Genomic DNA, 26,689 nt, shown 5'->3' with positions numbered 1-26,689 from the left:
TCTAGCCGGAGTATTTTACAAGAAAGCTCTCGCCGATGCCACTGCACTGAGCTACTTTCTACTGTACTCGATCAATATATTTTAGTTATAGGCCGTGACAATTCACTTCAAAGGTGTACTTGGGCAACTACGATCTTTACCATATAAACTCTTCAAAAACGCCAAAAGCACTGTTTACAATACTCAATATTTACCACCATAACGATATACTATATGATTATCCATTTCAAGATTTACAAACTACGGGTTATTTTTAATCATAAATTAAGATGGGTGAACTGCCAAGGGATCAGTAGGGCGAGGTCCGTGCCGTGCCAACTACCTAACACGCAAACTCTGCGGTCTCGAACACCTCCCCACCCCTTTAACAGAATTTTCTTCTCACGAGCCCGCCAGACAATAATATCAGTCTTGGAAATCACACCATCAATTTGCATTAAGGCGTCTGCTGCTTCCACTATAATTTCGGAAGTAAACTAAAGTGGTATCAGTGCCTAAATCATCTATCAATACCCCACCCGCTCAAACACCCCAAACGATAAAAACGTCAGATGTATTGACCATTTTTAGAGCGGTGAAAGCAAGCGTTTCACATGATATATTTTCTACCAGATTCGCAACACGCCATAAGTCCAATTGTAAAAATCAAACGCAAAATACAAGCTGTAATTGTTAATTAACTTTAAAACTTGCCTCTTCAAACAGATGCAGCTCCATCTCAAAACACGAAACTCTAAATCGCTTCACCCTGGGAGTGGCGTTTGTTTCCGCTACCATGACCCTCCTATTGGGCAAGGCGCAGGAAGTTCTCTTAGCCAATCAACAAGAAGTCAAGTGCTTGTCCCGCCTAATCCATTTGTTCGGCTTTAGCAACATAAACACAACGTAAAAGTCCGGCGTTTCCATTTAGTTCAGGGGTTTGTCGAGACAAAATATTTCGTTTGAACAAAGCAGCGAACATATAGATCATACTGTCTGATATATTGCGATTATTAGCCTAAGTGTACTAAATTACTTTAAAATAGTATACTTCCTCAAGAATCGAACGATAAATTTATTCCCTATACTGTCCGGCGTGAAAAGATCACACAGTTCTGAGCCAGACAATGGTGTAAGAGATTGAGCAGCATTCAAAAGAATCACAGCACGCTCAACGGTAACACTCGTGTGTTAACACAGCTGGCACCTTGCCTTCTCGTTTATGTCAAAACCAAGAGTATTCCAGGTTGTTTCTCCTTGGAGCTTTTAGTTAGACACCAGTCTTGCACCGAGTTCAAATATGCCTCTATTTTAAAAAATCTTGTAAATTCAAAACATTAGGCGAAATGAAAATAATGAAATCGATTTTACGCGTTGGATACATGCTGTACCCGGGTCGTAATGTACTGACAAACGTGAACAACGACATCGATTGTTCATGCTGCTACTATTTACCAAAAGACCAAGAAAAATAAGCATGCATCACTTAAAAGTAGAATGGCCACGTTTCTTTGAGACTTATAGCAATAAACTGTATAAAGCTCGACTACAAGAGGAGGGAATAATATATACATAATATACATAAGCAAACTGCTATTTGCAGGCTTTAATAATGAGGCCCCCTGTGAATATTTGAATAAGTAAAATTAGCTGTCTCCTTCAATGCATAAAGTAAGATCATCCAGTGAATTCTATAACTGCCTAAAAGATCCACCTCAGGGTTATTCTTTTAAATATTATGGATTATACCAGGAAAATATCAATTAAGGTGAGCAACACAGTATTTTACAAAACTAGCTATAACAAGTAACCGTTCTGCCTGTCATCTTAGTATACAGAACCAAATGGTACTTGTTGAGTGCCCTTAAAGTGAAGAGACCACGTTTCTAAGTTATATTGTCAAACCAGTAACGTATTAACGATTCCAAGGGCATTGTAAAAGTATACCAGAAGAAAGAAAAATGTCGAAAAAAAAAAAAATGCTTTTCAAAAGCTGTTGTGAGAAGTTCAGCTATGTTGCATTAGCCTGACTGAGTGGACTGCATAAAAATAAAAGGTTGCGACAGCATTTTATAGTAATTATAGGGGTGTGAAGCTAAAACATTTTAAGAACAAGTTAAACAATTTTGTAATTTTCGTGTGAAAAAATAAAACTAGGATCCGATTTGGAATAAATATACCTTGGTAGCAAATGGCCACTGCCCAAGTTTCCCATGTATATAGGAAAACCTTAAAATGTTTAATACACTGAATCCTCTGAACGTCCCAATCTAAATAACGGAGTCTGGACAGAGACAAGAACTGCATAACTAATCGATTTGCTCGTACCACTAAGCAGCAGCTAGTGCGACTTCAAAAAACCCTATCAAAAATATCCACTAATTTTCTAACCGGTTCACCTCCCACTGGGAAGTAAAAGATGACTTTCTAAAGCTAAAAGGTCAAAATCTGAATGTTCAATAATACAATAGAGTGCCTTGGTGTACTGCACAAATGGAACTCAAAACTACTTAAATTGCTAGAGGTACTACAAAAGCTTATTAGATGCTATGCTAAGCAATTTTTGGGCTTATTGAAACTCGCTTATTCAGTTCAATTCCGTTTATTTCTGTATTGTACTCGTCACCAGGTCTTAGGCAGAGCACTACTCCAATTTAGGGTCATGAGTGGTGTACAGCAGGGGTAGGCAACGTCGGTCCTGGAGTGCCACAGTATGTGCAGGTTTTTGTTCCAGCCCAGTTCCTTAACGAGAACTCAATTATTGCTGATGAAGCACATATTGCTTAAGTGACGAGAACTCCTTATTAGCAATAAGATGTAAAAGACAAAGCAGCCAGCAGTTCTCCAGCTAGCTTTTTTCCAATTACATCTGTGTGTGTTCATCATGCACGGTTTGATTTAATAAAACACTTAATAGAAAAATGTGACAGACTGAAAATGATCTGTTTTAGGCTTCAAATCATTTGGATGATATCCTTGGAAAGGAAAAAAAATCTACGATATAAAAGCCTTACATTGCACAGACTAACAAGCCATAAAATTAAATAAGGTCTGAGATTGGCAATGATTGGTTTCTAATTAGGCAATTGGATTGAATGAAAACCTGTAGCCACTGCGGCTTACCAGGACCGACATTGCCTACCCCTGTTTTACATCTTATTGCTAATAAGGAGCAATTAAAACACTGAATGCAGCAGTTTAAGATTGAAATAAGCAATTAAGGTTGGAGAACCTTAACAAGCGAGACCACTAAAATGAAGCATTAAAATGTCACTTAAGCAATATGTGCTTCATCAGCAATAATTGAGTTCTCGTTAAGGAACTGGGTTGGAACAAAAACCTGCACATACTGTGGCACTCCAGGACCGACGTTGCCTACCCCTGGTGTACAGCATAACTCAGCGGCTTAAAATATTAGCCAGGAACAAATACTGGACAAGGAACCAGGTCTTTTACACAACCCATTCCAGCTCATTCCCACACTCATATAGGGCCAATTCGGAAAAGACCTGGGGTGGTGGTGGTGGTTGACATACAAACAAGCAGCCAGATATTGGATGCTGAACTAGAACACTGGATCTGTAAGGCAACTGCATTAACTACTGTGCCACCATGTCACACTGTTCGGTTCTACATACCTCGCTACATTGTTGAAGGGATTTTAGAGGCACTAAAAAAAGTAAAATTACAAGTACAAGCTGACGAAAACTATGGCTTTTGTTGTTTTTGGAGGTGTTTTAGCTCAGTAACTAGACAAGTTGGTGGCTTTGGTGAAAAGCTTTAGGAGTGCGGTTTCAAATGTTTCAATTTCAGCCTACACAAAGTGTCAAACTTAATGTAAACACTTGACAAAAACTGGACACACCCTCCCTAGATTTCCTAATATGTCAGTCATGGTGCTCCACCAAGTACAACAAATGCTGATATTAGGGGAGAAAAATTATTGATGCAATAATACTACCATTAAGGTTTCAACACAAGCCTCTGTCTAAATCTGTAAATCTGAATTAACAGATTACCAACTGAAAAAAAAATCACTGTACTTTTAACAAAGGTGCTCCTCAAAGTGCACACTGAAACATGTTTTAATTGATAAAACTGCACAACTTTAACCATCATTAAAATTGCCCAGTATCAATTAATGGCTGCTTTCTAAAGTAAACCATTATTATTACAGTACGTATCAGACCACTTTTAAGTTAGATAATGTGGTATTAATAAAATACCTACTTCGTGCTAAACCGTACCTTCCAAGCATTAAGCCAGCTGGACAGTTCTATGGCATAAAACACACCAGTATATGTCAGCTTTTCATTCTTCACTAGAAATTAACTTACACCTAATAAAAACAGAAGCAAAGATGTACACTGATTTACACCAATTTCAGACATGCTGGAAGTGATCCTTGGGGAATTTTAAATCACAAATGTCCAGAAAAATCCTAATTACTGTATCTTCTTACTAAGGGTCCATTTATCATAAATAAGACCAACATTTATATTTATGACATTTATATTGGAAACTTAAGCAACATTAATACTGCAACATTCAGTAATGAATACTGTTAATGTAACCACATTTATAAAGTTTATCCATGGATGACATCAACAATGTACCAGCAAACAGTAGATTGGTATTCCAGAAAAAGACAATAGAAGAAGCTTCTCCTTGCAATTAGGCCTTGCATCTGCCATCTTTAACATCTACTGAAACATAACAGACACTACAGAAATACAAAAGAATGGAGTTATGCAACATGTAATGAGGGAGACCTATGTGAGTAATATTTTAAGATTGGGACGTGTTTAAATACTTCACTGTGTTGTGTGACAACTATCTCAACTTGTCACAAATATGGAATGTTTTTCAGAATCAAGAAAAATCTACACTATATTTAACATAGATGCCTTAAATACTAAAGGGCCACACCCTGCGAGCTGGCTTTAATTTCAGCAAAGCCTTCACCATCCACTTCAATAGTCAATAATTAAAATGTGTGATTATTATTTAGTTCCTAATATGAATTATACTACTATACTATATATTTTACTATATAAACATCCCATTTGGTAAAAAACATTGTATACAATTTATAAACCACATATGATGAAAAAATACAATAAATGACAACAGAAATCTGGATGTTGTTGAGGAAATGGTGAATTACCTGTTCAGTTTTGTATTGTATCCGTTTGATTCTTATTTTGCAAGCAGTCGCTACCACTTCCACAATTTTTATGGGTGCTTTTTCAAAACTTCTTTGATAATTTAAATTTCTGTAAATCAGTACACCATACCATTTTTTCTTCAGGCATGGATGTTTTTTTGCAGACAATAAAGAATGTTACCCTGGGTTATAAGCTAGTGAAAGCAATGGTAGCCTATGAGGGTTGGGTCTCAATGGAAGTGCATACCACACATATAATTGAGATGAGAACTTCACCTGGTTTAGGGTCCTAGCAGCCTACTCTCCGAGGTAATGTGTGTACTGACTATGCTTTCCTTGAACACAAGGTATAGAAATACGCAAAGTACATCAGGAATCTTATTTGTGCTTTCTGTCAGATAAAGTGTAGTTATGTATTTTAAAACATTGTTGCTTATGATGTTAAGACAGTGGTGAGAAGGTGTACATTGGCTGGGCATACAACCAAGAATTTCACTGTACTAAGTACATATGACAATACTACTACTATTCTTAAATGTTTTTAAGGCATGTAGACTGCTTGAGCATGCAAAATTAATGCCCACCCCTATAAAGAGATAAGCAGCCTCTAATAATAAATGCAAAAATACAGAAAAACAAGAGGTAATAGGTAAGCACAAAAAGCTGCAACCACTAATGAAACAGTCACCACTAGTTTTGTAATGGTCTTTTTTTCTTTCTTTTTTTTTGGAAACCAACTCAAACTTCTTGTGGCAAAGCTGCTGAAATTCTCCAGATACTTATTACAAAAGATAAATAACATTCTTACTAGTAAGATTCTGTAGTATCGCCCATAGGTATTATATTAATAATGAACAGTTTCTATTATTGTAAATATTTAAAAGTAAATATCGGATCAAATGCTAAACATTAATTTGCAGATTTGGAAGTGATCATCCTCAAAAAATCAACAATAAATGCTGAAGTCAGTCAATAAGGTATAAGACCGTGATAGTCCAGATATCAATAGAAGCATAAACTCAATTGTTTTCATGAAGCAAAACACACCTGCATTATAGGTTCAGGAGTCAACTGTGGATGATTACTGCTGAATGTTAATATTGAGAACAAGTACACCACAAAGTTATTCTTAACACAGACCAGAAATTAGTATATTTTCATTTTTCACATTTTTAATTTTATTAATGTGCAACATGCCAAGATCCAGATGATTATGTGCACAGTTCCAATTAATGAAGCATAACAGCCTTAATATGCAGTTAAAAAAGGGAACAAAATATTTCATTTCTGTGTATTTGTGCTTCCAGCACAATTAATCTGAACTTATGCAAATTAACAGATGCCAAAAAGTTTTCAAAGACTTACCTTTTTTTGATTTTATAAAGTATCAAATTAGATTACCAAGAAAGCTGTAGGACAGTCCATCTGCCTGCTAATGTGAAATGGATAATAACTTGATACAACCATCTATTCAATAACACAATGTAGAAAACTAACAAGCCAGGAGTGTTAACTCAATGTTAAACACATTGTTAATTCACAATTTCGCAAAGAGCCCCAACTCTCCAAAAGCAGTAACTGCAGAAACCAACAACTTTAGTGCATTAGTTGGTAAAATGCCAACACATGTAGAGAAGATGACTGACAAATGAAACTCAGAAAGTACAGAGGTGAAATTCATTCATTATTAAAATCTTTCTACTATGTATGTACAAGACAAACTCAAACAAATAGTATTGAGAGTGTCCATTAACAACCTATTAAAACAGTTGTTTAAAAAGCTTGTTTACTTTTTATACTTTATTTACATTTTATTGGTGCAAGTACAACCAAGTAGTAGCATGGGAGAAGTATGCAAGTAATGTACTATATACAATTATTTCATGAACCATGTTTCATGTACAGATGTTGGACAGTTCATACACAAACCATGAAATTGTAGAGAATCAAATCCTGTCTTCATTGACAATTAAGACAGAGTGGAAATGAGAAAGCACAATAAAAAAAATTCCTTAGCATCATAAGTGGGCAGTACCATCTTTCAGAAAGGAATGCAATTTTTATTGACAAATGTGTGTACGCTGAACAGTATATACAAATGGAAAAAAAAGAAAAATAAATAAAACAAGATTTAGAGAAAAAAAAATGTATTTTCAAAAATTGTAATGTAACATTCAAATACAGCTGATCAGAGATGACCACACTATAATACAAAAAGAACCCAAGACAGTATCTACATCATTGCATCAAAGTGCAGAAATCCAAGACATGATACACTTTTGAATAGCACATACTGTAAATACAGTCTGAGCAACTCCTGCAGAAATGATTGGCTTCTGGCTACTGCCACTTGTAAGCTCACTGGGGTGCACTGGACAGTTCTCAGTGAGAGTTTAAAAAAAAAAAAAAAAAAAGTTAAAACTTAAAAATAAGCAATCATCATTCATTTAAAATAAAAATTAACTAGGCCTTTATGGTCTTTATTTAATAATGGGGTCTCAGGTGGCAGGAACCAATATACAAAGCAGGTATATCTTAAAACAAGTGGATCTTTATCCATATGATTAAATGGTACAAAATAAGCAATGGGAGACGTGCAAAATGGTCTTTAAACACCAGAAATTTTAGCACTAACTGAATACAGTTCAACCAGATTTTATTTCCCTTATGTAAAGAACAGGTAATAAAGGGTACATGAAAGAAAAAAGCAAGGAACACATACACACAGATGTCAGAGTGCCTTTAACAAAGCTATCACATGCTTGAAAACACAAAGGGGGAAAAAAAAAAAAAGCAGCTTTGGACTCTACATCAGAATCTACAAATGTATCAGACTTTGCCTTTGTACAACTTCATCTTTAGATCACTTTCTTTTCCATTGTCTCTTAGGAAAGTAGCCTATAAGCTCTAATTAAATACTGAAAAGTCACAATGGTTTTATACGTTAACATAGGATCTATTAAAAGTGTTACTTATTCACTCAAGGAGCAAATACTAAGAATTGAAAATCACAAGCTACATATATAAAAAAGTGGAATACTTTAATGACATGACTACTTCCTGCGGCTGTTTAGGATTTATTTGGAAGCTTTCTTTTTTGTATTCCACAATTTTAGTTCATGATATTTTATATATCAACATCCTTGCTATCCTAAAATCAGCTTAACTTTTCTTGACCCAATTGGTCTGTCATTCAAATCTAAGACTGCAGACATGGCCTCATCGTGAGATTCAAATGCTACCATTGCTTCACCTGTAGGCATGCCTTTCTCACTATATTGTAAGCACACAGAGCCAGGCAAAACTTGATAACCATAAAAAAAATCTAAAATTTCATCAATAGTTACAGTAAAAGGCATATTTTGAATTTTAACAACTGTGGGCCTTGGATTTCCGGGCCCACCACTTAATCCAGGAGGCACCCTTATACTATCAGCACCACTTGACCCATACACCTGAGAACTGACCAAATGTGCCTGACTGCTACTTCGACTTGTGGTTGCATTATTTTTCCTAGGTCCATTTTCAAAAGAAGACACTCTCATTATTTCAGAACCCCCTGCATATCCAGAAGGTCCACCATTATTTCCTGTGGCTGATCTGAACACTGGAGACTTGTGCCCTGTACCTGCTGCTAAGTGGCTACTGCCAACAGGAGGTGGTGGAACACCCAATTGTCCTTCAGCTAGGCCAGGTCCTAAAGGGGGAAGAGGTGGAGGAGGAGCACCAAATCCATTACCAGAGGCACTAAATGGGGTACTAAATTGAGGGCCATTATTCATAGTTCCCGAATTTGCTCTCAAGTATGAGAACTCTTCTGAAGCAGAGGCAGCATATGTGTAACTTGAAGCATAAGCTTGCAGCTGTTGGCCTCTCTTTGCTTGAGGTGGAGGATTTTTCTCAATTTCTTTCATTTGACTATATGTTACCAAGTGCACAAACGCATCTCTCCCATTAAGTTTTTTGCGATGCAGTCTTTCAGCTTTTAAAGCATCCTCCTCAGATCTAAACTGGACAACAGCTTGGCCAAGCCCACGACCATTACTATCTACAAGAACCTTCAAACTTTCTTCCAAAAACTGAATCCCCTCCAAAAATTGATGCACTTCATTTTTATCAATATTATATGGAATATTAGAAATGTGGGCACAAATTTTTGCAAGACTTTTCTCCAAGCCAGTCTCTGGTAGCTGGTCGCCTGGTTGGGTACTCTGCATACGTTTCCTGATTGAGTCGATCTTTTCATACATGGCCTTTTTACTTATTGGATGAACTTGTATAAAACGATTTCCCATATAATGCATGTGACGACTCAGAGCTGTTTTATAGTCTGCTTCATTTCTGAATTCAACAAAGCCTTCTCCTGTAGCTCTGCCATTTGGTCCATATGCAATATAAATACTATCTTCCACTATATCAAGTTTTTTGAAAAATTCAAACACCTGTTTGTTTTCAGCTTCATAAGGCAGTCCTTTTAGATAGACACAGAAATCCTGCTGATGTGGAGAACGTGATCGTGCTCTGTCTTGGCATGGTGGTGAATCCGACCTGGAACGCATGCGTGGAATATGATCAGACTCCAGCTGGCCAGTGATCTGCTGTTTAGGCAGTCCCTGGCTGGGGCTCAGGACCACTCCAGTGCTTGATGCTATCCATTGTCTTTCTGTAGCAGGAGAAACCTCTACAAATCGTTGACCAATTGTACCTGTGTGCCGCTTCATTGCTTCATATGCATCTTGTGGACTGAAGAATTTGATCAGTGCTCGGCCAGTATTTCGACCAAGATGATCTCTAAGTAAGCGTACATTTTCAACTTGCAGCCCATGAAAAAAGTCCCGGACATCTATCTCGGTGAAAGAAAATGGTATTCCTTGTAAACTTACAAACAGCTCATCTGAGCTAGACAATGGAGGTTTAATATGACTCTGAGGATTAATGGAAACAACTGGGTTTAGAGGGCCTAAGAACATGTGACTTGGGTTAGTTATTGGTACTGGAGGGGCCGATGTGCTTAAACCAGTAGGCACAGGACCCACCGGTGGAGGAACTCCAGGATTAAATGGGGGTAAACCTGACAGAGGGGGCATATGAGTGATTGGTGGCACAGGGGGACCAGGTGGTATAGGTGCAACAGGGGGCACAGGAGGTAGGGCAGTAACTGGGGGAGGAACAGGCATTGGTGGAATGGAGGGCATGGGAGGCAGTGATGGAATAGTAGGCAAAGGAGGCATTGGAGGTACAGAGTTCAAGGGAGGCAATGCAGAGGTCACTGTAGATCCTAGAGTACGAGCTGGGCTGTTGAAATTATTGCTGAAGTTAGGCATACTTCCTATACTTGCAGCGGAGAACGAGGGTTGACTTTTACTGTTGCTCATGCTTTCATGTGCTGAAGAGGCTGTTGTAACTATACTTGTAGTAGGACTATTGAAGCTTTGCACTGTTGTAGACAAGCTACTTCTAACACCACTTCCTGTGCTAAGTGGTGTTGCTTGTCTTCCAGAATTTGCAGATGGTGCATCTAAATTGCCAGTTTCAAACCGTCTACGGCTCTGCTCAATCATATTCTGCATTTCAGTCTTGCTACTAAGCAACAGAGACACCTTTGACCCTTTAATGGTTCCCCCAGTGCGCATCATGCCAAGTCTGGCATCTTCATCAGTTGCAAAAACAATAAAAGCCTCACCATGTTCACCCCCTACAATATGAACACCCCCATCCGGTATGGTCAATCCAGAGAAGAAATGGCGTATGTCCATGGTTCCCGCCACAATCGGGAGACCCTGCAAGCGGATGACCACAGCCATGCCGAGTCGAACCAACACACACCTGCAGACGAGAAAAGGCAACGACTGTATCAGGACTAGAACCAAACTTCTGTTAATCTAGTAGTAAAATCACATAAAAACAAGTTGAGTAAAATGAAAAAGTTTGGTTCCCCTCCCCAAAGCATTTATGCCTTAGTGACAGGCTTCAGCAGTGATGAAAACACTCGCAATATGAAATAAAGATATAGTAATTCATTACACAAAGACAGTTATATCAAGAAACACATGCCTGCATCATCACAAAGATTTCATCAGCTTCTGGAATTTTACAAACAGTAAAAGACTGATAATATATATGCATTTTGTTCAACATACTTTGCTAGGCCAAAGTTTAATCCCAGCACCAACCCCTTGCATTTCTTTAAAACAAAAAAGGTTAGGAAAAAAATGTTTAAAGATCATATAAATTAACTCTTAAATTAAAATAACCCAAAGAGAAAAATGGTGAAGTTTAGAAAACCCAGTTTCACAGATAATTTGAAGGGCTGTTTAGAATTCTAAAATGAAACATCGGAAGACACCTTTAGTGAAAATGCTCCACTAAAAAGAACTTATTAGTTTCTTCCTTCCTACTTTAAAGTATCCAAGGTTAATATTGCATACTACTAAAGGAATACTCCACCCAAAAATAACATTTTTATCCCTTTCACAACTCGCATTGTTTGTAGCGATAGCTCAGAAAATATGTTTACTCTCAGGTTTTCATAGAAAAAGGAAATAAAATTCCTAATACAACTGACTTCAAAGAGGACCTAAAAACAGAAGCAAACAGTATCAAACCATCCATTAAAATTATCGTATCACTTGTGCTGCATAATACAAATGTCAGGTATGCAGTGATGTGCACATAATATCCCAAACATGTATTTTAGCAAGTATGTTGAATAAACCTTGTACTCCTCCATCATCCAAACCACCTTATCCAGTGCAGGGTTGCAGGGCAGCAAGCAACATAGAAACAATATTCCTATAGGGGGTATCAGCCTATTGCAGGGCAAACACAAAACCAACACAATTTAGCATCACTGATTCGCCTAATCTTTGTCGTTGGGCTGTGGTAGGAAAACGAATCAGGCTGTGGAAATTTATGTGAACATGGGGATAACATACACACTGCACAGTGAGCAACTGGGATGAGAACCACTCAGGTCTCCTTGCTGCAAGGCAGCAGTGCTTCCACTGCACGACCGAGCCATTCTTAAATAAATCATCCATCCATTTTCCAACCCGCTGAATCCGAATACAGGGTCACGGGGGTCTGCTGGAGCCAATCCCAGCCAACACAGGGCACAAGGCAGGAACCAATCCCGGGCAGGGTGCCAACCCACCGCAGGACACACACACAAACACAACCACACACCAAGCACACACTAGGGCCAGTTTAGAATCACCAATCCACCTAACCTGCATGTCTTTGGACTGTGGGAGGAAACCCACGCAGACACGGGGAAAACATGCAAACTCCACGCAGGGAGGACCCGGGAAGCGAACCCAGGTCCCCAGGTCTCCCAACTGCGAGGCAGCAGCGCTACCCACTGCGCCACCGTGCTGCCCTCTTAAATAAACCATTTCAGGAATTTCCTCTTGTGAAGTACACTCAAACAAGATCATGCTTTTCAGCTGAAGATTCAACTGTCTTCATTTATTAGTCATTAAAGTTAATAGCAATAAACAACAACTGCAAAACCTCAGGTTTATCCAACGGTAGGTTGTGAATCTGCACCGGTGAAATGACATTTAGCTTGATTTCAGGCATGTCATCTCAGTCACTGCCAAAAATACTGAGACGCAGCACTTCTTTCTGAAAAGTCACCACTTCTTCCAAGAAACTTACAATTACTTTGGTATTCACATGTTTATGTCTTGTTTATATTGGAACAACGCAAAAGCAGAAAAAAAAAAAAATCAAATCTGAGACTTTACACAGAACTAGAAAAACACTTGTGGTTTCAAAACTTTAAGAAATAACTGGATTTCAATTATGTGATGGTTCTTTAATTTGTATTTAAAATCACCTATGGCAAGTGATGTGCTTGCAATATAGAGATCATACTTGCTGGCAATATAGAAATCATACTTGCATCCAAATTAAATAGCGAAAAGTTTACTCAATCTTTGTGTGTACACCACACTAACATGAACAAAAAGAAAGAACAGCAAAGAACCAAACATTGTTGAAGTATGCACTTGTAGCCTTAAGACTGTCCATCTACAGAGATTTTACTGTTCTGTGTCCATTGTGCGCAACATCTGCCCATGCAACTGTAGCTGACATCACTGGACATGAACATAAAATAAAAACACATGGAAGACTGCAGTAAAAGATTGTTCGAATGGTGAATAAAGAACCCCAACTTCCAAACAAATTCTAGGTGACGTGCAGACAAAGGGTAAAACGGTGCCAGCTCAAACTGTCACCACCTGAATGAAATGGGACGCTACTGTAGCAGATCCAGGAGGACCCAAAGGCTGACACAGACATTAGAAAGTCAGACTGGAGTTTGCCAAAACTTACCAAAAGAAACTATATCATCCTAGGATAAAATCTTGTGGGCAGATGAAACCAAAATAGAGCTTTCTGGTAAAGCACATCATTGTACAGCTTACAGAAAACAAACTGACTTCTGCAGAAAAGAACACAGTCCCATGATCAAACATGGTAGAGGCTTACAGATATTTTGGGGTTGCTTTACTGTTTCTAGAACTGGATGCTTTAACTTTGTGCAAGGCATCAGGAAATCAGATGACTGTCAAAGAATTGTGGAGCATAATGTAGGGCCCAGTGTCAGAAACCTGGGTCTCCAACAGAGGTCTTACAGCAGGACAATGAGCCCAAAGCACACTTCAAAAAGCACTCAAATGGTTTAAGACAACGCACTGGAGAATTCTGAACTGGCCAGAAATGCGTCCAGGTCTAAAACCCATAGAACACCTGTGGAGAGATCTCAAAACAGCAGTTGGAAAACCACCTTTCAAATCTTAAAGACCTGAAGCAGTTGGCAAAAAAGAGTGGTCCAAAATTCCAGTAGAGAGGTGTAATAAAACTCATTCATGGTTACAGGAAGTGATTGATTTCAGTTATTGTTTTCAAAGGGTAGGATACCAAATATTAAGTTGAAGGTGCCAATAATTCTGCCAGTCAATTTCTGGAGTTGTGTGTGGAATGTTAGATTTGACTTGTATATGTCATTTCAATGCAAAAAAAGAAACACATGAACACCAAAGCATTTGTAATTGCAACCATTTTCTGAAACAAGTGCAGGGGTGCCAATATTTTTGGCCATGAAGCTCACTTTTCACCTTAACATTATACAACGTTATTGTCTGTTTTTCACCTGCATTATTATCATTCTTTAATTTAATATTATTTATTGTATCAGTATGCTGCTGCTGGAGAATGTGAATTTCCCATTGGGATTAATAAAGTATCTATCTATCTATCTATCTAATAATGCTTTCACTCACTTTTCTTTAATTCTTAATAAAATTTCTAATTGTGCAACTCTCTCAGACCATGCTCTGAAATGTTGACATCAAGTACCACAGTAGTCAATGAAAACATTAACAGGTCGAACTCCTGAAAAATGAATGAATGGGGAGGCGGGTCTTTGACTCAAGAGCTAGATTTTAAGTAGACTGCACTGTTGTGTATGCAGGATTTTCTAGAAATTACATATTTAGCAATATATTAGTAAAAATACATGTCTGGCATATAATGATCATAGGACTGCATACCTGACTCGGACTGTGTGAAACAAGTATTTGGAGATTTTTTCTTGGAAATTTTCATTTCATTCGCTGTTCAAATTAGGTCACCACTGAAGCCCACAATATCAAAGATTTTGCCATTTCTATTCTCCATTAAGAGACGGCATTACAGTTTTTTTCTCAGCCTACACTACAAAACAATGAGGGCCAAATAACATACAGAAATCATTTTTGGGTGGAGGACTCCTGCGTCTTCATAAAAAAAAGGTATAAACCTGCAATGTTTTTTCTTTTTTCTTTTTAAAAAGGTACAGAGTACAAGTAGCAAGAAGAGTTAACGTATCAATACATACATACATTTTACATGCTGTTTTGAAATATGCAAAATAGGGTAGACAATCTGAACTACAGTATATTCATGTTTAAAAAAACGCTTAAACAATTAATGTATTCCTTATTATGTTCAGAAAAGTACAATGAGTACTTAAAGTGATTTTAATACTCTTTTGTTTATGTTACACTGAATACAAAGAATGTCTATTTGTTCAATTTAGTTAGCCACATGAAGACTGGCTTTGCTTCAAGTGTTGATGTAAGGTTTCTCACTGTGGTAACTTGAATGTAAATCACACTCCAAAGGACTCTGAAGATTTAGTCAAGTGGAACAATGCTATAATATTTGAATTTTCATGCAAATTCAGTTAAGCCTTGACCAAGCAGCTGGCCCATAAAGACCATTTAGAAACACTCCAGTAGACTGATGAGGACTACCAGCTCTTTAAATAAAACAACCCAAACACTATGTAGTCCAGTGTTCCACGACCCTAGCAGGTTATAGTGACTGAAAATTACTGTTCAAACTACTAACTTAAGTGTCCCTCTTTGCTGCTAATGAAACCAGTCATTTTACTTTGTTTACCACAGCTTTCAGACTCAATCATCAAGTTGACAGTAATGGACATTCTACTATGTTCAAAATATGCCAATTCTGTCTTTACAGTTTTTAGGACTATTTTAATCTGGTTGCCCAATAAGATCATTTGCTTCATTTTTCTTAACATGCTGACAAATGTAAATGAATCATTAATTGTAGCAACCAACAATACAGCAGCTAATACGATGAATTTCATCTCCACCTGTGCATTAATCAAAAAGTAACAAAACAAATTATAAAAAGAAATGTAGAGGGGGAAAAACTGAGGGAATAATCCACTACAGTCCACAAAAAATTTTGTACATTTTAAAATCTACTGCATACTTCCAAGATCATTCAACAGTAAAACAGTAGTAACCACAGTGACAAAGCAAGTTTAACATCAACAAATATCTGACTTCAGATGATAAAAATGGTTGGTACACAAAAAAAGAAAATTCTGTGGCCCTCCAGGTCAATTGGACAACTAATTTAATTTCACTTTACTTTTCTTCATCATATGGCCAATATGCTTCATAACATAATAGAAAATTACATTTTGAAGGGTCAGCTTACTTCTCGCCTTATTAAACAATTTACAGATTGCTTTTCTCATCAATAAGAACAGACAATTATTTGAATGCAGGACCAATGTAAAAATCAAACTTGACACAGCACAAACTTCCCAAAGCCCCAATTTTATTGTCAAGTCTGAAGAGTTTTAACAAAGCACAAAAACATTTTTACTTAGAACTAACATTTGCTTGAATACATTCACTGTCCACTTTATTAGGTACACCTGTTCAACTGCTTGTTAACACAAATATCTAATCTGCCAATCACAAGGTAGCAAAATCAATGCATTTAGGTAAGCAGACATTGTCAAGACAACCTAATGAAGGTCAAACCTAGCATCAGAATAGGGAAGAAAGGTGATTTAAGTTACTTTGAATCTAGCCATGGTTGTTGATGCCAGACAGGTTGGTCCAAGTATTTCACAAACTGCTGATCTACTGGGATTTTCACACACAAACCAACTTAAGGATTTACAAAGAACAGTCAAAAAATTTAAACTATCCAGTGAGCGGCAGTTCTCTGGGCGAAAATGCCTTGCTAATGCCAAAGGAGAACGGCCAGACTGTTTTGAGCTGATAGAAACACAATAGTAACTCAAACAACCACTTCTTACAACCGAGGTATGCAGAACAGCATCTCTCAACACACAACACATTCAACCTTGAAGCAGATGGGCTACAGTAGCAGGAGACCACACCAGGTGCCACTCCTGTCAGCTAAGAACAGGCAACTGAGACTACAATTCACACAGACTCGTCAAAATTGGACAACAGAAGACTTGAAAAACATTTCTAGATTTTTGTTGTAACATTCAGTTGGTTGAGTCAGAATTTGGCATCAAAGGTTGAGGCTGGTAGTGGTGGTATAATGGTGCGGGGGATATTTTCCTGGCACACTCTGGGCCCCTTATTTCCAACAGAGTATTGTTTAAATGCCACAGCCTAGCCAACTGTTGTTGCGGACGATGGCCATTCTTTTATGACTGCAGCGCACCCATCTTCTGATGGCTGCTTCCTGCAGGATAATGAGCCACGTCATAAAACTCTCCAACCGGTTTCCTGAACATGACAATGAATTCACTTTACTCAAATGGCGTCCACTGTCACTAGATCGCAATCCAATAGAGCACCTCTGGGATGTCATGGAACAGAAGATTCGCATCGTGGATGTGTAGCCAACAAATCTTCAGCACCTGCATGATGCTATCATGTCAATTTGGACCCAAATTCCTGAGGAATGTTTCCAGCACCTTGTTCAATCTGTGCCACAAAGAATTATGGCAGTTCCAAAAGCAAAAGGGGGTTCAACCCAGTACTGGCAAGGTGTACCTAATAAAGTGGCTGGTGAATGTATATACCCAAAACATACTAGATTATTGAGAGGCAATAAATGATAAGGGTACAACTGATTTTCACTTACGATTTTCTAGCACATCTGTAAATACTGTACACATGCATAACAAAAAATGGACACATGTAGATGCAAAATAAAACAGCACAAAATAAAACACAAGCTTCCTAAAGTGATAATGTTTACCATGTGAATATACAGTATCTGAAATGAAAATCATGCAAATTATATGGACACTTCCACTTCAAATCTTTTTACTTTAAATTAGTTTTTGGCTCATATAGCTTTAGGATTTATTAATTTTCAGGCCTCAATAGGGGGTTTGCATCTACCCACAACCAACCCGTCCCCTTCTCAACGTATTACACACGCAAGGTCTCTTGAATGTAGCTCCGAACCATTTCAAAGACGCTTACCTTCAGTAATAAGTGGTGTTTCCTTAACAGAAGTACAGGGTACCCAAGTCAATCCTGAGGGCAAGCAATAAAAACCAACTCTAGACTGTAACAGAAGAATAAATGGAAGCAAATATGAATGCAAGCAGCAGGCAAGGATAATAAAGCCATTATTTACATGGAAAGGGCTGGGAAGATTCCAGCGTATAGCATATTCAAGAAGCTCTCTTTATGTTTTTCTATCTCATTTGGTCTAGTGTAATGCTAGAACACAGGCAGCCAGCTGACAAGAGTGAACAGACCAATCCAAGACATTCACAATGACTTTTGAACATACCAGAAAAAACACACAACACTCTCTTCAATCATGAACAGCCAAGTAATTATTAAATGCCAAATTCAGGAGAAAAATCAATGCAACATTTCTAAAGACTGACACAAAATTATAATATGAAAAAAAAAAAACATTTCATCAGGGACCACAAGTTTAAGTAACTAATCAATTACTTTATTGCATATTCTTCTCCATAAACAAAAAACAAAATCCTCTTTCAGGATTAAAACATTTGCTCATTGTGCCACCTACCACAAATAGTTTAAAAGACTAAATACAACAGGATACGATTTCCAGCCTGCTGTTAGAATTACAAATTATGAAATATTTTATAAGCAGTTCAACAATGCGTAAAAACAAAATCAATACCAAACCAAAAAAGGTACATGTATGTATGTTCTTCCCCAACACAGCTTATCATCAAATATTAAGATTGGAAATTCATCCGTGAACAAATGCAGAAATAAGTAACAAAAATGACCCCAGATTACCTAATACCACCATACTTTCAGGCCAAGCAGTTTAGTTTTGTTTTGCAGATGATTCTAGAGTTTTAGATGATAGCACATCAGCAATGTTAACTTTAAAAACATGTTAACACTGTGTATAACTCAACAAGGTCTACGAGTAAATTGCTTAAAATAAATGGATTCCATATTAATTACAGCACTTATTTTACAATTATCACCAGTTGCCCAGACCGTTACCTCCAGAAAACAAGCCACAAAACAAAACTTTTAGCACATATCAAAATGGAATGCCTTCTCATGAAGTAACAAATTCAAAAGTTCTAATAATAAATGCATCAAAACTATACTACACAAATGATTAAATATGTAATATTGATCCACAAAAAGAAGCCATTCAAAAATATCATTAATACAACCCTACTAAAAACATCTCGCACCTCAAAGACAGTAAAAATGCAATTTCATATTAGTGTAGATTAAGTCTCCTCTAAATTCTGTATTGCCAAGTGAGGGAGTGTATGGAAAAAAATACTGCACTCGTAGAGCTTCAAATACAGAATTTTTAAAGCAGTTCTGAATCAACTGTATCCTGATCAAGACTTTGCAATTTATTCATACAAAAGCACAAAAAAAATCTTAAACTGTTCACCAAATCACAGAAAGAGACATCAGATGGAAAGATATGTTAATTATACATTAGAAAAAGACTGATTTTTATATAACAAAATATTATTAGCTAAATATATATTACCAACGAAAATAGTATTTACATCTAGAGCAATGCACAGTCAAAGCTATCTTGCAGCAAGTTGCAAACAACAATAGTATAATGCAATAGCAGTCAAAATATTTGGAGGTGGTTAAGTACAGTTTAACAATAAATTAAAGGACCTTACCAAAGAATCTTTAAGGTTATACACTCAGACCTTGCGGGACAGTAAAATTTTATTTCACTGACCAATGGCTTAATCACAGTTCCAAGTATTATTTACATGATAAAATGCTCAAACCAACAAGGAACCCTCAAATTTTGTTGTTTTGCAAAAAATACCCTTATTGGTCCATTATTTAATAAATAATCCTGGTTTACTAGGTGATTACAGCTGCTAGTTCAGCACTATATGAAAATGGGTTAGATGACTAGCCATAGCCAGGGTACTTCAGTTTTCCTCTTAAAAACCAAAACCATAAAATTAGAGAGACTTTCCCCATTACAAATGTGTGGGTGTGTGTGTGCGCTTAAGTGCATACAACAGTATGCCCCAATTTCTGCCTTTTTGAGAGTACCTATACATCTTCAAGTTGCAATTTCACCACAGCATGCAAAAATGTAAGCAAAGAGGCTGGATAGTACACTACTTTTTTATGCTTTAACCTGCTAGGGAAAAGAGGCATAAAAGCCTTTCTGAATTTTCATAAACCAGACATGAGAAATTATTTGTGTTGAGCTTATATTCCAGAGCTCAATGCCACAGCATAACATGTGCTGATATACAGCAAAAATGCTTGAATATTAGGCCACAATTAAAAACTACTACTCAGAGAAGGTGTAACTTTATATATATATAAAAAAAAGTGTATCCCTTCAGATTTTTATTCTTCTTCTGTTCCTTACCAGTTACTGCTTCAGTTAGAATGAATGAATGTCTCTTTTCCCAAATATATTTTAAAATTGAGCACAAGGAGCTCCATAAGTACTGGTGTAGATGTGGACAAGGCTGTGCTAAACAAACTAGCATTATGGACTCAAAACATTCACTTGCTACTTTAAATGTACACCATTTCAAAACTGCTTTTTCTCAATGTCTGGAAATGCCCCTCTGGCAGACCAACCACACAAATGGTTCTGGTCAATCAATGGATTGAAAATAAAGATTTAATAATTCACTCATCGATCCATTTTTTCTGAAATAAACTTTTTCACTGCAGGATTATAAAGAACTGGCTTTATCCAATCAAAATCAGAAGGGGACAGTTTATACTTTTATTACACACACACACCTAACAGGCAACTTTAGAGCTGACAATATAATATGTATTTCATATTTCTGAAATGCAAGAGTAAACTAGAATTACTGGACACAAGTCAGACACAGAAAAAGATGCAAACATGCACAAGGATTGTGAGTGAACCATGATTCCATCATTAGTCACTTGAGCTGTGAGACAAGATTGGGCCACCGTGCCAGCCACTGGTAAGTAAGTGATTATGTAAACACTGAAGCATACACTGTCAATGTAGTATCTTTCAAGCAAGCAGTCTTTAGAACAAAATGAAAATTTTCCTAAAGGAATTTTTGCAACTCAGACCATCTTGCATAAAATTCAACACACAGAGAGTCAGAGTTACAATTTATAAGCACACTACATTCTTCAGCTTCTTTGTTTTGAACATGTTTAAAAATACCTACAGAACCCAGTAACTAAAGTGTTAAAATATTTTTTTTTAATTTATATACGATACAAATTTGGTCAAGTAACAAGTGTTTTAAAGTTTCTTGTTCAGTCAAACATCAGCCATACTATACAACACTGTATTGTGGAACATTAGAATACAATCTACAAAACAGGACATACTGCTGCTATCATGCATAATTTGGTGTTTAAAATCATAAAAGGGCTGTTTAACAATGATCAAATCATTATTTTCCCCTACCCTGAAACTAACACATACTAAAAACTGAACATAACTTCTGATTAACACCAAAAGCTACTGACAAATCAGAACACGAGTAAAATAGGCATTTTCCAGATCTTACCCTTTCCAAGAGAGGAGTACAAATGTGAACCTTATGCAGCAGCATTTGACTTAAGGCCTCATATTATTCACAGTAGTTTTTACATTGTCAACCTGTGAACATGTGTGTATTTTTAGCACTAAAAATGTTCTTCTCTAAAAGGTAAAATAGCAGTTAAAAAATAACTTTTAGATATCTGATTTAGAAGAGATGGACTGCAATCAGCAAATGTGGATGTGCTTGCATAAGCAAGAGTACTAGACGGCTTTCATCCCCATATTGGAATTGTCCCGTCCTATTCCCTTGGCGCTACTGAGGTAGGGGCTTCTCCCCAAAGCCTTAATAAAGGATTCAAAGAATATGTGTATGAATGGTAATTTCTTGTCCATCTTCTCGCAGTCTAAAAGGCAATTATAGATGCAATAGCAAAAAAAAAAAAATCTTAAGTGTTTTTAAATTGTTTCCAAAAAATATTTTCTCATTTTGAATGCAGTACATTAGCACAGAATGTAAAACATCCATATGTAATTAGGTAAGGTAGATCATACTCACTAGTCATAGTTACTGGAAAACCTCAATATGAACAGCATATCAGGTAAGGAAGACAACATTTGAAGGTTAGGTAGTTTATACTCAGCAAAGACTAGCAATGTGTTGCATGTTGATTAGCATATGCAAGAACTTCAATGTACTCCATACCCATTAAAATAATGACCCTATAAACAAACATTTTGTCAGATATTTAAAATGAACCAGTTTAAAAGGAATCTTTACAATATACTGGATATATCAAGCTGTGACCCACCATGTGTGACTATTTGCCAGCATTATGTTGTCGAACAAAGTTAAAGAACAGGAAAGGCCAGTCTGAATGAAAAAGCGAGTGCGATTAAAGGTATGCATGAGATTTAACCTCCGTTAGTAACCCCAAATGAAAACGCTTTAATGAATTTAAAAATGAAGGAACAACATATAACATGAAGAAACAAGATTCAATAAAGCTCACAACTTGAAAAGAAAATCTGGTAATCTACATTCATTTTCTTTCACTTGAACATTTCAATACATAATGAGATGAAATTAAGTTTTTTGTCAGCACCCTGAGCATGCATCCAACAACAAAGGAAAATGGATACAACAAAATAAATCAGTCCTCACAGTTGCTAAGTACATTTAACCAACTATATCTTTGGTAATGACATCATGCCAAATGCAGTTGTTCCTACTAAAATACAATGATTGGATTATAAAAGGCAATAACACTAACAACATTCATCACTATAGCAAAAGCAGCATGGCAATGCCCCTTACTCAGAAATGAAATGCAGCTCCAGATAACCTAGTAGAGTGAGATATTCAAGCTCAAACTTCATTTGTAGTCACTTTTTTCCATTTTTTTTAAAAACAGACTCAAAAACATTTCATAACTGCCAAACACACACAATACAGATTCTGTATAACAGAATCCTAAGGCGGCTTAAACCATGAAAAAGTATTCTGAAAGGCAACACACAGTATCATGGATATGCTTTTCTGGTTGATTCCTAATGAAATGTGCCCAGTCAAACAAGAACACCATTTCCTGATGCACTATATCAAGTATCTCAGAATGTGCTTGACAATCAGCTATTCCTACTAACTGATAAATTCCCAGCCAATATCAAGCCAAACTACTGTATACACTGACAAAGCAAAAACCTAACTCAATGTGACTGCTGCGCCAACATATTACTAATGCAGGAGTTTCTGAATACCACGCTGGAAAAATAGGACTACTAAACAGCTTTTTCTTTGGAAATGAAAACACAAAATGCAAGCAGAAAAAGTTACTTCAATGGGAATTGCACTAGAAACATTTAAAACATGATTAAGCCCATCATCAAAAAACAAGCGCATATAAAAAAAAATTTATATACAGCTCTGTCCGGAAAAAAAGAAAAAACATTCACCTGGCTGGAACCTCAGATTGAATTACTGTATTCTAACTATTCTGGGACTGTAGTCATATGTGAACAAATGTTGATCGTGCACAGAATGAAAATCAAACGACTAACTCAATCCAACCCAGTTTATTCAAGCAACAATTTCGTAAATGCTTCCAGTGTATCTGCATACACATACTTAGCTATGTAAGCAAGAAGGACCCACATGCTGACATGCCAACTTACACGAACATTTCATAGAAATGCCGCTGTATTCTTAAAGCGGGGCGGAGTCTAAAGATGGAGGACAATACAGGATAAACACATAGTGTACCAGCGGTTTATGACAGCGTTACCTAAAACACCTTCCTAACTTATAGCTACATAACTCTTCGTACCATTGCAAAGCCAATGTATTTACTTTCACCCGGTGGCGTGTGTGCTCGCGGTGGTTTTGTTCGTAACCAAACAATCATCAGAGCGCAAGCGAATAAACCTTCATACAATACCCAATAATTTTATTTGCAAAGTTAACGTGCCAAGATTTTATGTGTCAAAAATATACTTTTTCATGTATGGAATGCCCATGGCGTAATTAAGAGTATTGCGATATCGAATGATTAAAAAAGAAAGAAAACCGACGCTTGAGTGCGAACTCGCCTACCCGAGCTCTTTGTTCAGGTGCCATCACCCTGCCATGTCTCAAACTCCCACAATCATGCTGGCTCCATTACTATATACAATTAATTAAACACGTTAAAAGAAACAATGCCTGGGCCCGGCAGCGGGGCGAAACGAGCTCAACGTAGCAAGGCCTCTGCCAATACGCATTTGCAGCCAGAGATATGAACAGCGGCGACCAGGCAGACAAACCCGCAACGTCCATCTGTTCTCAGTCCTGCAAAACTCCATATTACTATTACTTGATCTTACCGAAAATATCTGTATATAAAGTTTTGTTTTGGTTTTTGTTTGTTGCTGGTTTTATTTGTTTTAAATTAGTATCTGAGATGTTCACGTTCCAGCTCCCTCCTCCTCCTCGTTCCTGTCGAGCGGCTCTCCACCGCGCTTACAAAATGGCCGCCGGAAAGCGGGTGACGTCACTCTTGCTGGCGCTGACACCTGGATGCTGGCCTGAGTTTTTTTCTCGGCTCTTTCATTGTGTTACGTGTCGGATACTCGAGTCCATATGACTAATATTGGACTAGGGGATTAAAAATGTAAAATATTCAATTCGAGGAAAAACAAACATTTTGACGAAGTCACGATCTAAGAAATTAATCAAAACAGGAGTAGAATAAAGTAAGTAGGCTGCAAAATCCGTTCATTTTTGGTACTAGCTTATTCCACTGCAAGGTCGTGAAAAAACTAGTGCTTTCTTCGGCGGCATCGGGCAGGTACCAGCCCTGGACGGGACGTCCCATGGTTCGCGTGCACACATTAAAGAAACGCCAGCTGTTCTTCTTCTTTTGGCACATCTAGATGGCGTCGATGTGTCTGATCAACTTACTCCATACAGATCGATCCTGTACCACCTCTCCTGTCAAACTGTTTTGCGTCAAACCTGCTTTTACTGTATCCATTCATCCATCCATCCACTCAGGGCCAGCTCAAATATTTTTGCTGCCCAAGGCAAAGCCCTTAACTCTGAATAAAGACATCATTGCCAGACCTGTATGGAGAAACCTGGAAAATTGACAGAGGAGCCAGGGCTGTGGAAAACAACGCAATAAAAATACATTTCATTTATACAGGGTGACACAGAATAACGGGAATTTTTGAAATGCGTATTTGTAGCCATTAGCAGGTGGTAGCACTGCGGGTTAGTGACATTTAGCAAGTAAACACTCCGCCATTTTAGTAATCATGGATCAATGGAACGGGCAACAGCGTGCGTTAGCCATAAAAATGTTTTATAAAAACAATAATAGTTTGGAAGCTGCGCAGAGGGAGTTTCGACGTTTTTATAATTTAGGACGTCATGGTGTCGTTCCGTCAAAACACGCGATAAAAGGTTGGATTAATAAGTTTGAAGTGACTGGATCTGCCCTAAAGAAAAAACCTGGTTTCAACAGGATGGAGCGACTTCACACACTGCACGGCAATCAATGGAAGCTGTGCGAGAATTGTTCGGTAACCGTGTGATCTCAAGATTCGGTAACATTCCCTGGCCCGCTAGATCGCCAGATTTATCCGTTTGTGATTTTTTCATGTGGGGCTACCTCAAGAGTAAAGTGTACACGATTCGCCCAAGAACCCTGGATGAGTTAAAACAGAGAATTCGGGATGAAATTCACAGTATCCCAGCTGAAATGTTACAGCGGTCAATGAAGAATCTCAACAGCAGATTTCAAGAATGTATTCGTACAGGAGGACGCCATCTAAAAGACGTAATTTTTAAAAAATGATAAATTCTATCAATTTTTCATAAATGGCAAATTTTAAGGTTTCAATTACTATGAATAAAATGTATTTCTTTTATCACTTCTAGTTTTATTGGATTGTAAAAAAGTTCCCGTTTTTTTGTGTCACCCTGTATAACGCTTTTGGAGGGTTTGGATATCAAATAGTGAATTTCAGAATGTCATAAGGGATGCTTGATTTCTTATAGAAACGTCTGTTTACAATGCGGTCTCAGAAATATGCGTACTTGAGAGGTGCCATTTCAGAAAACATAGGAATTGGGCTTTAGTTATTTCTTTGTATTTAATGGCGTTCTGAGAAAAAAAAGTTTGCATTGCATAATCAAACTGGTGTTGCTTTTAGTAGCTTTGTATTTAAACCACCAGCCTACCAGGTAGCCTATGATCATTATGACAATATAGTTATAGTCTTACCAAGGTAGCTCCATAAACATATACATTTAATTTAGGTTACTGAAATAAATTTAAAAGATTAATTTAATGACAAAAATTCAATGAAACTGAAGTAAAATAATTACCTTTAAGCATTTATCTATTGTTCTAATTGCCATAGCCTCACTGATGTATGCAATGTAACTATCAAATTAATGCATGGCCTCATGAAGTTTGTTCAGTAAAACACAGACTGTGGAGAACTGCTTTAGTGTGCCACAAGCGAATGTTGTAGATGAAGGTGAACAACGGAGAACAATATTTGAGAAGTTTAAAATCAAGTTTTAATGCATGCCTACTTGGGAGATTATTACAGTTTGAATTTAACAGGTTTTGATTTGAAATAGGTCTGTTGCCATTTTGATGTCTCATTTTTATTTTGCCACATTTGTATTTTTTATGCTATTCCCATTTGAGTATTATTATTATCTATATTGTAGCCTATAATTTTTGCCCC

At 37.2% G+C, this 26,689-nt stretch overlaps 2 protein-coding genes across 3 annotated transcripts in view; both read right to left on the bottom strand.

The window, feature by feature from the left end:
- cpne1 (copine I) overlaps positions 1 to 716 on the bottom strand; it is a 62,847-nt gene extending 62,131 nt beyond the window's left edge. For both annotated transcript variants that reach the window (XM_028812003.2, XM_028812002.2), the window contains exon 1: positions 694 to 716. The gene's annotated coding sequence lies outside the window, so the exon portion shown is untranslated. The remainder of the gene's footprint in view (positions 1 to 693) is intronic.
- A 6,199-nt stretch (positions 717 to 6,915) lies between these two features.
- rbm12 (RNA binding motif protein 12) lies at positions 6,916 to 24,486 on the bottom strand. Its single transcript, XM_051932608.1, has 3 exons — positions 24,311 to 24,486; positions 17,935 to 18,019; positions 6,916 to 10,972 (listed from the first exon to the last, which is right to left on the bottom strand). Exon 3 carries the CDS (start codon positions 10,948 to 10,950, stop codon positions 8,293 to 8,295), a length of 2,658 nt encoding a protein of 885 aa, XP_051788568.1. The 5' UTR covers positions 10,951 to 10,972; positions 17,935 to 18,019; positions 24,311 to 24,486; the 3' UTR covers positions 6,916 to 8,292.
- Between the last annotated feature and the right edge of the window lie 2,203 nt (positions 24,487 to 26,689).

Source organism: Erpetoichthys calabaricus, chromosome 10, assembly GCF_900747795.2.
Source record: "Erpetoichthys calabaricus chromosome 10, fErpCal1.3, whole genome shotgun sequence".
NCBI classification, from domain to species: Eukaryota; Metazoa; Chordata; class Cladistia; order Polypteriformes; family Polypteridae; genus Erpetoichthys; species Erpetoichthys calabaricus.
This window is presented reverse-complemented; position numbering and strand designations above follow the sequence as displayed.